This window comes from Condylura cristata, unplaced genomic scaffold (assembly GCF_000260355.1).
Source record: "Condylura cristata isolate star-nosed mole 26May11 unplaced genomic scaffold, ConCri1.0 scaffold00009, whole genome shotgun sequence".
In the NCBI taxonomy this organism is placed as follows: Eukaryota; Metazoa; Chordata; class Mammalia; order Eulipotyphla; family Talpidae; genus Condylura; species Condylura cristata.
Window position 1 is genome coordinate 32,771,699 of NW_004567110.1, and position 14,271 is coordinate 32,785,969.

Below are 14,271 nucleotides of genomic sequence, written 5' to 3' on the forward strand. Positions count from 1 at the left end.
CCTTCCTGGAATCTCAGAATGGGACCTTATTTGGAGTGTCTTTGCAGATATAATTAGGTAAACAGAGGACATGTTGAATCAGGACAACTCTCCTGCCAGGCTTAGTGTCCTCACCAGAAGGGAAAATACAGACTTGCTCTTTGAAGTACCAGTTTGCGGTGCCTTATAATAGCAGTCTTCGAAAATCCATTCAGACAAGCTTCATTGCTTGCTGCACTATCTGGACAACTGGCAGTGTTTCCATAAGGGCCACTCTCTACCAACAGCCCTGCTTCAGAAGGGCTAGAAGCCCGAGACAAGATGCAAGTAAAAGACATTTGATTTCACACCATCCTTTTCCTCAAAGGTTAAGAAATTCAAAATCCAAGGCTAATTTATACACATATTTACTTACCAGACTTTGTACAATAAGTAAGTTACTTCTACAGTCAAAAGTGTTATTTATATAAAAATTATATATGAAAAAAAGAAAGCTAACTAAGTGGACAGACAGAAAACAGTTACCTTAAACCTTAATAATTCCTACTCATCCAAGATGCATAGGACACATTGCAAACTATTAAAATGAGTTATTTTGACATATCTTAGATAAAAATTAGATATCAAATAATGGTATTGGAGTCACAGTGAATTTCCTCTAGTTATTATGATAGGTCAGATTAAGAAATCAGTCACAGAGTTTTATTTTGTCTCTACTAATTTTTCTACTACCAGCCACCTTTTGATTATTTGGATTGCACTTTTCTTTTTTCATAGTGATGAGGAAAGGAAGTAGCAAAATTTTCTGATTCTCTCAAATTTGGATTATTATTATTTCAAATAATATTATTGGAATATTATCTCTTTTTTTATTTTATTTTGGGTAGTTTGGTTTATTTTATGTTATAATCCTTATTTTTTAGTGTTATCCAAATAGCAACTACACTGACAGAAAAAGACATGTCTTAAAACAAAGAAAACAAGATTTTTAACAGTACAAGATAAATTAATAGAAGCAAATTATATGACTCTGGGGAGTCTTAGAGCTACCTTGAGTTTGGGTCAGTGATTCATGTCACAACAATTATACTTAGAACAATTGTACAAAGAAGAACTACACTTTTGACAAGAACGGCAAATGAAACTTGGTTTGGAGCAGACATCCACTTTTTTTCTTTCTTTCTTTTTTTTTTTTTTTTGGAGTAGACCATTTTAAACCTTGTCCATACTAAGAACAAAAACATTATGTTTAAATAGGTGGTTAAGAAAAGATAAATTCAAAGTCCAACTAATGTCATTGTGAACCTGTAATAGTCACCATTATTCAGGTAATTTACAGGATTAAAGAGTGGGAAATTAAACAATATAGATGAGAGAGGCCACCTTTCTAAACATTTCTGATCATGTTTACTTAATTAATACAATATTCTATAATTGCCTATGTCTGTAATTTAACATTATTTAGACCACTATATTTAATACAAGTATATATTTACATTCCTTTTCTCCCCAAAAACACAAATTAATTCTCTTCATTTTCAATAAAATACATTATTACTATACCTAACTCTATTTGAGTTTACAAATAGCAGTTGAGATTAGACATTTGAAAAATACTTAAAATGTTCATTTTACAGAAAAGAATAAAATATTTTCCTATATAACTGTGACAAGCTTTTCACACTCAAGAAAATTAACAGTAATTCTGTTAATCCACCCTACAACTGTCTCCCAAATGCCTGAATGCATGATGGAACTTGCTAGTTGTTTTCTTGTGGGGGAGGGGAGATGGAAGAAAGTAGGGAACCCATCAAGTTTCTATTTTATATCTTTTTAAAATAACACTCTGAGCTTTCTTTTTGGTATCTGCAACAATAATAAACAGAAGTATCTCTCATCTAGTGATTATTATTTTCTTGTGAAAAAGCAGTGTGAGTAAATGGCATTTCTTTAAAAAGAAAAGTCACACTGGGAAATTAAATATGATACCAATCCAGATATGGTCTAATGTAACCAAAAAATGCCTTAACATAATTTTCTTGAAAACTTATATTTAAAGCCTAGAATGGAGGCTTTCGTTATTATTTCATATTTCTTTTTTGCTTAAAATCTTGAGAATACAATTAGTAACCAAAAACTTTAAATCAAGGGAAGAAAAAGAAGCAAGAACGAAACTAGAGTCTCAATGTACTAGATCAGACTATATGGTAATAAAAGTACCAACAACATTTCTAGAAATAGCTAATTCATTGTGTGCTCGTAACATTTTTCTAAATAATCCAGAAGCTTCTGATTGAGCACGTATGAAATGACTGTAATAATACCATAGTCTTACTGCAAGTCTCCATTCAATGGACATTTTATTCAAAAGTCCTGGTGAAAATTCAGCTACAAATAACCAAAAGTCAAATGAATAAAAAATATACATACTAATGTGAAATGATTGCATTTCTAAATAGCAAAGGAAAGGTTGGGCCATAAAATAAAAAACAGTCTTGGGCCTCTCTAGTGGCACAGGGCTAAGTCTCAGCACTGTGAAGCTGTCCTCAGTCATGGCAGCATGAGTTCCATCCCAGGCCACTTAGCTGACCCACATAGTGCAGCAGACCTCCCCTGTTTCACCCACTGCTCCCCCCCCCAACTCCAGCAGTGTATTTTAGTAGATCTACTTTTCTGCTCCCCACTCTATCTCTGGTGAGTCCCCTTACCTGATTATACCTGTGGCCTGCACCCCAGTTCTTCTACACAATAAATAAATAGATCTTTAAAAAACAGAAAACACTCTTAAGTAAAAATGCCAATTGTCTAAAAAAAAATAATTGTGAGACAATAACTAAGACACTTCTGCAGAGTAAATTTTCGAATCTTTGAATTTTAAGACTGCCCTCAAGACTGCCCCAAGTCAGGGCCCTCCCCAGTGGCCCAAGGGCTTAAAGCACAGCACAATGAAGTTATCCAGAGATACTGCAGTGGAAGAGAGGTAGGTGACCCACATGGTGTGGCAGCCCTCTCCTGTCTCACACACTGCTCCCCTCAGCAGTATTTCAGTCCATCTGCTTGTTCTGCTCCCCACTTTATCAGACTAAAAGTTAGAGCCTTCAGAAAATGGAGTTCCTTTTGCTCTTTATTTTTTATGTGTTTGGAAAACTTTAAGAAAAATAAGTTTTCAGAACAAGTTCTTCACATTGTTGCTGGTTTGTTTCAGTAAAGCCAGCAGACAAAGACTAACATTGTGAGCATACTTCTAGGAGGTGCAAAAAGTAGTTAAATTTATAGAAACAAGAAATTCAATGATGGTTGCAAGGTTCTGGAGGGCAGGGAAAGAGGAGGAATTGAGAGTTAATGGGTAATGTGTGCAAATTTTCAGTTTTAAAATAAGTATTTTTCAATATTTGTAGAGCAACATGAATTTATTTAGTGCCATGGAACTGTAGATTTAGAGATAGTAAAAAAAAAAAAGCAATTGTAATAAAGTAAAAATGTAAAACAATGAACAACTATAAACCAGAGACATTTTACAGAGGTACAGAGGGGAATAGGGTCAAAACTGGGGTGGAAAGAGTGCACGGGACTATGGTGATGGCACATGGGTCAATTGGTGGGGGAATGTCCACAGGGTTTATAACCAAAATGGAAGAATGCACAAAATAATGATGTAAAAAATAGATTAAAAAAATGTCATATTTTATGCCACAATAAAAAAGCTTTATTTATTTATTTATTTTCATAGTGAATTATCTTCATTGTCAAAGAATTTCCTAGGGGGTAAAAAGAATGAAATCTTAATTTAAAATAGGTAAGTCAGAAAAATCAATTGATGGATCAACAAATTTTAATCAAATGTCTTCTAGGTGGATGGGCTCCTAATTATTACTTTGCATATGGTCACATGTTCGTAAAGATATAAAAATACAATATGAGTAATTATATTTGCCAAAGTTATAAGTTGCTTATATAAACAAGATCAAATTTATTCCCAAATATAAAGTACACCTGTCACTGTTTATGGCTTAAAAACAACTAATAGAAGTATCACCTTTGGATTAATTACAATGGATAACAATTTATGCTCTGGAAAGTAATATTTTCACAAAGTTTGAGGTGACCAAAAGTAGTGTGTAATTCCAAAAAAAAACATTTAACCCTAACTAATAAATTAAAATAGTTCTGAGAACAAACAGAATTCACTTAGCTCAAACAAGTTCAGCATGCATAAACCACAAAGAAATGAACAGAAGGAAACAGGTTTTGAAATTTTAGAACAGCAAATCTTTGAGTCATTTGTATAATTCAAGATTCCAACTACTACAGGTTTTACTGTCTGCCCATATTGCTCTAATACCAACATTTTTTCATTTATAATGGAGGTTAACTCTACTTACTCTTGGTGGAAATATCTGAATAATATTTCCAGCTATGTCTAGGAATCTTAGGTTTTTAAGATCACAAATTTCCTGTGTCAGAAAACAAAAGAGGGAGATTTTTTTTAAATCTAATATGGAGAATCTAAAATATTTCTTTTAAATTCAAACTTAAAAAATATTTCCTAATTAGGCGATCAGTTCTTTAGTACACCCTCCCAAAGGCAATTTCTGTGCCCAGTATTGCCAGATTCTGAGTTCTAAATTTCTTCTGACCACTCTGACTGCATAACTGGCCACCAAGATTTAGACTTTTAAGTTCCAATCTTACATCTGGCACTTATGATATAAGTCTGAATCAATTTCTTAATTCCTTGATACCATGTTTTAATTTACAAAATGGAAATGCTAATGGAAGCCCCTACTTCAATGTGGTTACTAAATATATTAAATGAATTATTAACCAGAAAGTGCATACTAAGGAATCTAATATATAGAGAGCTCTTAGTTGACATCACCATAAGTAAAATAGAAAGAACCTTTAAAAAAACAGAAACAGATGTATTCCTGGAAAGCTGTCTCTATGGACAATTCAACCAGCAATTTTTTTTGGCATCTACCTTTTGCTTAACACTGTGCTAACATAACTCTTTCCTTATAAAAGAAATAAAACCTGTCACTTTTCATCTCTATGCCCAATGTAACATTATATTACCATAGTAACCATATGACTGTTATGGTACATCTGGGTTCTGATATTTCTATTAGCATGCAAAGATTGTAGAATTTTTTTAATTAGAAACATAAACATATTTTAAAAAGAAAACTGAAAGTCTGACTTGATGAATGCGTCCCACCATTTGCAGAGATGTTTTTGAAATGACATTTTTATTTCGAAAATCAAAATGATATGGCTCTCTTCAGTCATGACAACTGTCTTTTCTTCTTTATCTTCTCACATATCATTCCAAATTTGTAGATAATGAGATGGAGTTTGGCATAGTAGATGTTTCTTAGGGATCTATTCTTGAAAAATAGTTTTATTCAACTAAGTGGGTGTTCTAGAGTGAGCACTGTCATTCCAAGATGTTCTCCACTAGGCAGAAAGGATGGAATTTTCTCTTCATACCTATTCTATTCCTTGATTGATCAAAGAATATGGAATGCTCTTAGAGTGACCTTGAGCAAGGAACAAAGTTCTCTATAACCGAACACATTTCCATCAAGCTAACAGATGGAGGCTCTCTGCAGTCCTCACCCCCTACAGCTGGGCAGACCTTAAATGGGAATCTGCCATCTAAAATATATGATCCTCTTAAGTCTATCACTTATCTTTTTGGTCTTTTATTACCATGATATTTTCCTGATTGCTAAGTTAGCTACAAGAAAATAAACAAAACATACTGGTATTGAGTATGGTTGGTTGTAGGTAATCAATAATGTCTTCCCCTTCTCTTGTGATGACATCATGAAAGTCAGGCTCTCCCAAAGACTGGCAACATGGATTCCAGCAGTTCTAAAGTTAAATAAATTCTCCCAATTTCACAACTTCAACACAAAGACATGTTTACTACCCAAAGTCCATCTCCTTGGCCTACATATTCCTATCCTTGAAGAAACAATGATGCAATTAAACAACTGGTGAAAGACATTGACATTTTCCAAATTACACAAAGGTGTTTCACATCATTAATCATCATAGAAATGCAAATCAAAACCACAGTGAGCTATCAATTCACACCTATCAAAAGGACTATTATCAAACTAATAAGAAGTTAACAACTATGAGTTCCCACTGCCTGTGGACGGTAAATTGGCTGCTATGGTAAGACCAATAGAGATTCTTCAAAAAATTAAAAACAGAACTACCATCTTATCCTGCAATCCTACTTCTGGGTATGTATCCAAAGAAATCTCAAAAAGATATTTGCACAGTCATGTTCATTGCAGCATAACTCACAATAGGCAATATATGGAAACAACTTAAGTGTCTAATGATGGATGAATGAATAAAGAAATTGGGTTGTAATGGAATATTATCCAGTCTTTAAAAAGAAAAAAACTGCTATTTGAGACAACACAGATGAAACTGCGAGACTTTATGATAAGTGAGTAAGTCAGTCATAGAAAAACAAATATCACCCTAATAGGAAGCATATAAAAATGCCAAACCTATAAAAGTAAACAGTGGGGTGGGGTTACTAAGGGTAGGGAGAGATCCAACGGATTTAATGTGACAGTTATACAAGATTAGTGTGTTCCAGAAATCTGCCGTTCAATATAGTGCATATATATAACAAGGCTTTGTATGTAAAATGATTTACAGAATAAATCTCACATTAAGGTTTCCTATTTATTTAAAAAAAAAGGACATGAGGGAATATTTGACAGTGGAAATGGAAATATGAATGTATGCATATGTTCAAACTCCAAAACTATATACATCAATTATGAATAGCTTTCGTATACCAAGTATAGCTCAATGAAATTGGGAGAAAGTTCTTTTAAAAAATGCATTTTATAAGTATCAGGTCCATTCTTTCCTCAATGGATTATTTGCTTACAGTCAAGATTCCTTTAGAGATACAAAATTAAGTATTTGATCTACTAGAAACCAGATATGTACACATATGCCTGTACAGAGTATCTATAATTTACAGCATACCAAAAAATGATTAATGATTTGATCATTATTTCTTAAAATGAGTATTTTATATACTGCTTCATCATTTATGATGCAGACCAAAAAGATAAGTGATAGACTAAATTTTAATCATTTTTTTTTTTTGGATTTGAGCCCCTTCTCTCTGCTTTGCAAATTGTATACAAGTTACATAACCTATCTGTTCCTTATTTTTAAAATGGGAATAAGTAGAGCTTCATCACAGAGCCATTACAACACTAAATAATAGCATGCATTATGACAATAATCTTGTTACTGTTTTTTTCTCAAATAAAGGAGTTTTCATAGATTTAGTCTGTAATCAAGATATTTTCTTATTTATGAAATTCAGGATTTTTAAGTAATTTTAAAATAACTGATTTGTTTATTGTTAATTGAGGTAATATTGGGGGGTGTCACATAAAGTATGAGGGGTTCATTTAAAGTTAAATAATGAATGTATACAGTAAATCTAGTACAATGCAGTATTTGGGATATACATCTACTAAAAAACAATTCATTGCATATCTAATACCCAAATCTAAGTGTGTACCTGTATTTTATTTGTTAACTTGGGTACTGAATACATCTAATCTAAGGAAACACAAGTGATAGGCTTGTACTGGATGCTGACATTTATTCTATAATTATCCATGTTATAATTATCTCTTGCCTAAAAATGAAAATTTGACTCCATGTTTTGCTTACCTCTGGTAAAACTTCAATATTGTTTCTGGCCAGATGAAGTCTCTCAAGCTTCTTCATTAACTTAATCTCTTTAGGTAGGCAGACAATATGATTGTAGTTAAGCTGAACTTCAGAAAGATTCTTAAGGAAACAAAGTTCTCTAGGAATGTTGGCTAGCTGGTTATGATTTATACTCAAACATCTAAGGCTCTTTAACCTAAAAAATAAAGTTTAGAAATGAAACTCACAAGATTAAGAAGGCCCATTACACAGACACCACTTATAAAAAGTAATGTGTCGGCCCTCCCTGGTGGCGCAGCAGGTTAAAGCACATCACTAAGAAGCTCAAGCCAATTCCGCATGAGTTCGATCCCCTCCTGCCCCGGAGGAGATCCACATGGCTTGGCAGACCTCTCCTGACCCGCCCCCTGCTCCCCTCAGCAGTGTACTTTGTCAGTCGGCCTGTTCTGCAACTCACTCTGTCTCTGGTGGCTCATCCCACCCTCCGCTGGCCAGTACCCCAGTTCTGTACGAATAAATAAATAAATCTTTAAAAAAAATAGTAATGTGTCAATTTATTTTATAGCCCATCTTAATCTTTTATTAATTAATTTTCAGTTCAAAAAATATTAGAATACCCCCATCAGGTATTACCAACGTGGTACAGCCACCACCAAATCACACAGAGCCCACCACCATATATCATCATGCTTCCTCCCCGATGTGTATGTACTCTGTGTCCCCATGCTTCGGTTCTGTAATTGACTTTCAAAAGTTTTTAAATTGGCTTTATCGGACTCTTACTTTGGTTTCTCTATATTCCACATACTCGTGACACCATCTGTATTCATCTTTCTCCTTTTGACTTATTACACTTACCATTATCTCTTTCAGCTCAATCCATGCTGCTGCATGAGTTTATCTTCTTTGATCTTTTTTTTTTTTTTTGATCACTCATCTGTTTGTGGGCACCTTAAGTCATTTCCATAATTTAATATAGCAAATAGCACTGCAGTAAAGACAGGAGTGCAAGTTTCCTATGGAATTAGTATTTTTTAACTTGGGAAGGAAGGTAAATGCCTAGGAGTAGAATTGTTGAATTATATGGCAGATCCCTGCTTAATGTTACCAGACACCTCTTACTGCTTTCCATATGGTCTGGACCAGTCAGCATTCCCACCAGCAGTGTTAAGAGGGTTCCCTTTTCTCCACACCCTTGCCTTATTTCTGGTCTTTTCCTATGTGCCAGTCTTTAAATTTCTAGGGAAATTTGCATTTCCCTAATAAGGGATGGAGACCATCTGAGTCCTACTTCAGTCCAGTGTTCATAACTGTTGATCATTTGAGCATAAAAAATGTTTGTTGTAATTAACTTATAAGGTGCCTTATAATAAAGTATTTTAGGTAACCAAAACCTAAATTCAAGGGAAATAGCTATTTTTATTCCTTGTATGGATACATTGTCCATATTGAAGAAATCAGAAAACAAAGGAAGTCATATGCATAAACAATCACACCATATATAGATATAGGTAGTTACAGGTGTAGACACAAATATGTAGATCTAGAGCCTAATATGAAAGATAGAGCAATCTAGTTGCTATGGAAAATGCTAAGATGGATCAGCCACAATTTCTGCCCCCTTCTGCATGCCATGATCTAGAAGGATATAGGACATAAAACACATAAAATGAGGAGAGAAAATGCCATCAGAGAGAAAAGGATTAAGGAAATTTGAATCTACAATTCAAATTAGAAATTTGAATGAAAAAGTACTTCATATAGTACCTGAGGTATATCACAAGACTTTTGGAGGACTTGAAATTTTCAATTTGGCCCTCAATGATAGAACTTATAAAAATAAGGGCAACAGGAGGGCCTGTTATAATAATCTAAGGCTATATTAACATTTTAAATAAATAACAAAAAGAAATTAACACTACCATTCTCTACTTATGGACTTGCACATTAATTTTAACAATCAGTACACGCCTAAAACAAGGAATCAGAAACAGTTAATAACTTATCTAAATTAGCCATTTAGAAGGTAAAGATGGTATAAAGAAGGTATAGATCTTGTTTTAAAAATCTATAAATGATGAATAAGAACATGAAAAAGTGCTTCATGTAAATTAGATAGCAGGGAAGAGAAAACTAAAACTACAGTGAAATGTGAATTCAGACACACTATAATGGTTAAAATTTTTAAAACCGTGAGAATGTAAAATGGTATAACCATTTTGCAAAACTATTAGCAGTTCCTTATACATTAATGTATATACCTACTTTCTTATTCTATAACTCAACAACTGACTCCTAGGAATTGAAATGCAAAATAAATTAAGCATGAATCCACAAAAAGGCTTATACAAGAATATTTATAATAGCTTAATTCATTATGGTCCCAAATAGGGAACAATAACATAAACCAGAGAAAATAACTTATGTCATATTCACATGATGAAATGTTACTGGGGATAAACAAAAGACAATAAACTATTGACAAATGCAATAAGGCAAATCTCAAAAAATATATGCTGAACAAAAGAAGATACAAACAAAAGGGCACACACACATAATGTATAATTTATTTAGTTCTAAAACAAGTAAAACTAGTTTGTAAAGATAGGTATCAGAATAATGTTTGCCTCTGAGGGGTAAGAATTGACTCAAAAGTTAATAGAAAAAAATGGATTGAAGGGCATGTTAAATACCTTATTGTGTGTACAACTGTCAAAGCTCTTTGAATTGAGCATTATAATTTTCATACAATTTTTATTCAGCAGAGAGGAGATGTCATTAGATTTGGTTACCTGAAGGACATTAGTGGCCATTGAAAACAAGTCATTTGAATGGAGCAGGAAAAAGAGTACTTTAAGGGGCTGAGCAGGGAAGAAAGACTCTAGACAGGTGGCACTTTAGAGAAGTTTGGTTGTAAAGGAAAGAAGTGGGAATGAGGGAAAAGGTCTGCTTAAGGCAGGAGACAGTGGAGTAAACGAACCCACATTTCTCAGTAAAATGTGGACAAAGTAATTTGCAGAGTATTACAAAGCCAAAGGACAACCCCATGCAAAAAGAGTAAAACTGGGGTCCTCCCTGGCAGCCTAGTGGGTAAGTCTCATCACTATCACCATGGCAGCCTGGGTTCAAGCCCAGCCAGGGGCCTGACAGACCTCTCCTGTCTCACCCACTCCTCCCCTTAGCGAAACACACTGGATCCACCTGTTCTGCTCCCCACTCTGACACTGGTGAAAACCTCTTACCTCCATGCCTCTGGTGTACACCCCAGTTCCTTCATGCATAAATAAATAAATCTTAAAAAATAAAGTAAAATTGGGTGTAATAGGTCCAGTGGAGAATAGGATGGAGAGGTTTCTTCACTAAGCATTGATATAATCATTATTTTAATTAACTCCATCTGAACAACGATATCACGGACATTTAGAAAGGTATTACTATGAGAAACAGAAGAAAAAAATAACCACCATTAATTACAAAAGCATGCATCCCTTGAGTATTTATTACATCCCAGGCTCAAACTTAAATATCTTTCATGAAGTATTAACTAACAAAAAACCCTATAAAGTAGGCACTTATATTATGCTCACTTTACAGATGAAGACAATAAGATAGATGAAGAAATATTGCTGGATTAGAAAATGAAATCTGCTTGGGAGGCAACCAATAAGCTACCATCTAGAGCATAGCCAGAATTAGCTGAAAAAAATAGCATGCACCTGTATATTTTGCCCTCTTACATTTATTTCAGTAAAAGTTTTCATTCACTTTTCTAACATAACACCTTAGATTTAGCTGGTTACTTCTATATTGTGCCTTGCGTTCCAACAGAGATAAGTTTACTACGTTGTGAAATCATAATGTGCTTTAGTTGCAAGAACTTTAAAATTCACCTAGTTAAAGTTCTCCCTTTGATGATGAAAAAATTAAGGCCCAGGGCAGTTAAATTACTTGCCAGGGTCCTAAGGCTAGTTTCACAAAGATAACACCTGAATCTAGTTTCTGGATGAGCCAAGGAGCCCTTTTTTTCATTCTATTCCCAATAGACAAATCAATTGATAAGTTGAATATATGAAAATGAAAGCAACAACATTGTCATATTCCCCTTCTATAGAAATTAGATCAACTAAAATTTTATGTAGTTGCTCAACTTAAAACACCACTTTCTCTGCAAAAACTCTGTTTGGGAATCACAATAGATTAGCTAGAGATATAGAAAAGTGAACTAAAGTACACTCGAGGTGCTGCAGAAAGCCCTTTGTTGAGGACTGTTCATAGTTTTGTATCCTCCTCTAAAAATATGGATGCTCCTACTTTGTAATACATCTGTTTCTGTTCAACAGGCAATAAAGTGAATCTCCAAAGTAAATCCGAGTAGGCTTCTCTCTCTCCATCTGTCAGAGGAAAAGCCCAAGAGGGTGTTTTGCCTGCAAAAGGACAAGGCCTTCAGCTGGCTCCAGAAAGGCACAGTAACAGCAGCCCAGCTGTGCAGATGTGCAGGATAAGGAAAAACAGGGTTTTTTTGGTTGTTGTTAATGATAATAAAATGTGGAGTGCTTTTTTTTTTTTTATGAAAATGACATCTTGGTTTTAAATCCTTAGCTTTTATATTACCTTTTCCATCAAGCTGAAAATGGTTTGTAATACTCATATGAAATAAAGTTTAATGTCCCCAATTCTGTACTGAGTTCCCAGATCCTAAATTTGGGAATTCAGTAACACAATCAGCTTTAGAACTTTGTTTCAAACCTCCACTTTTACACTTAGACTACCAAGTCATGCTGTTTCTCATTTCTCTGAAGGGTTTAAGGATCATCTGTTTAAAATTAGTGGCTTGCCTCAGCCCTTCAGATGTCTCCTTGCTATGTATAAATCCCACAAGGACTTGAGGCCTAGCATTCAGATGACCAGGGTGGGAGCTGAAAACAGAGGATGGAGGGTAGCAGAATTGGCGGTGGAGAAGCAAAGTCTCTCTAGAAACAAAATTACCTTATGACTTCTTTAGGAATATCTGCAAGCTCATTGTTGTTCAGATTAAGCAGGATCAAATTTTGTAAACCATCTGTTAGAAAAAATTGTAGTCACTTTAGCTATGTGTTGGAAATAAATTTTAGCCAATTTTCTATGCACCTTTGTTTTCATGCCTTGGTCAAAGATCTTTGAGTTGCTGGTAACAGATACCTCTTAAATACCCTAAGCAAAAAGGGGGAATTTATCAAATGTAACAAAGCTAAGTCATGGCGCCTGAGGACAGACGGTCCAGCCAGCCTCACCACAAACTGCAACCAGAAACTAAAAGGCACAAGAACCCAGGAATTTTCTCGGTACTCTCAGGGAAAGTTTGCAGCTCACAGAGTTGAGTTTCTCATTACAGCTCCTCTCGGCTTCTAGTATATTCCTACTCCAACCCCCCCACCGCCGGCCCCCCTTACCCCCACACACTTCCTATTTCTTTTTTGAACAGATTTTTAAAATTTTTCTATGTTTTTTTGTAACCAGCCCACAAATCCTGAGTTTGACTGTTGTTCACAGATAGGACAGAGTTCTCAAACTGAAGTGCCCATAGGAACCAAGATATTTCAAAGCAAAGCAGTGGACCCTGCAGGGAATGTGCTGAACTGGAGAATTCATGCTTTCTCCAAAAGGGCAACTGCCATCCAATCTGCTCTTAGCATTAGCTATAGGTAGGAATATGACTCAAGTGTTGCCTAATCCTTTTTCTTTTTCTTTTCTGTAAAACAGTCAAAAAAGAGCTAGCCATCCAGACTTTAATATGAACTCTTTTGATATGCAAATTTTGGTAGTTAATTCAAATTTTTTTAAAGACAGAACAGACAGAACCAATAGATTTGTAAACCAGGTTTGGCCCATAAAGCATCAACATGCAACCTTTGCCTTCGTTCATGTGATGAGTTCAGATCAAGTAAACTATTTTAGACTATCATATTACCCAAGAAAGAGAATATGACTGACCCAGCTTGGTGCACATATCTAGCCCTGATCAGTCTGCTCTGGTCAAAAGGGATAGTGCATGATTCATGCTGGACAGTATTCAGTGCCCCTAAATTATTTCTACCCTTGGATCTGACAGTGTTATTTACATGAATCATTGGATTTTCAAATTTCAACAACCCAAATGAAGAAAAGCAGAAACTGAAGACATTCAGGAGCTCTATGCACAAATTATATGTATCTTCTAAAAATCAAATTTAAGGGCAAGAACAAATTTCTTTACAGAACCACTGAAGACGCTCAGGAGCTCTATGCACAAATTATATGTATCTTCTAAAAATCAAATTTAAGGGCAAGAACAAATTTCTTTACAGAACCCTAAATTAGCACAAATTAAATTGCTTAATATCTTATTATATGTCTTAAGTTCTATCTAAATTTTTTCCCTTAGTATAATTTCTAAAACAGTATTGTCTATTTGTTTGCATGAACTTGATGTCTTCTTATGCATAAACTGTTTTCTTCCTAAGTAAACTTCAACTGGACCCTGAAACTGTAGCTATCTATATAAAATGTGCATAGCATAAATGTTTGTTACAGTTCTTATTGTGA

General features: G+C 34.5%; 1 protein-coding gene across 1 annotated transcript in view; it reads right to left on the reverse strand.

Annotated features, from left to right (window-relative positions):
* Positions 1–14,271, reverse strand: part of LRRC69 (leucine rich repeat containing 69) — a 60,200-nt gene that overhangs the window by 31,337 nt on the left and 14,592 nt on the right. Inside the window, exons 3-5 of the mRNA XM_004679737.1 lie at positions 12,697–12,769; positions 7,711–7,906; positions 4,362–4,433 (exon numbers count right to left, since the gene is read on the reverse strand). Of these exons, the coding sequence (XP_004679794.1) occupies positions 4,362–4,433; positions 7,711–7,906; positions 12,697–12,769 (341 nt within the window). The remainder of the gene's footprint in view (positions 1–4,361; positions 4,434–7,710; positions 7,907–12,696; positions 12,770–14,271) is intronic.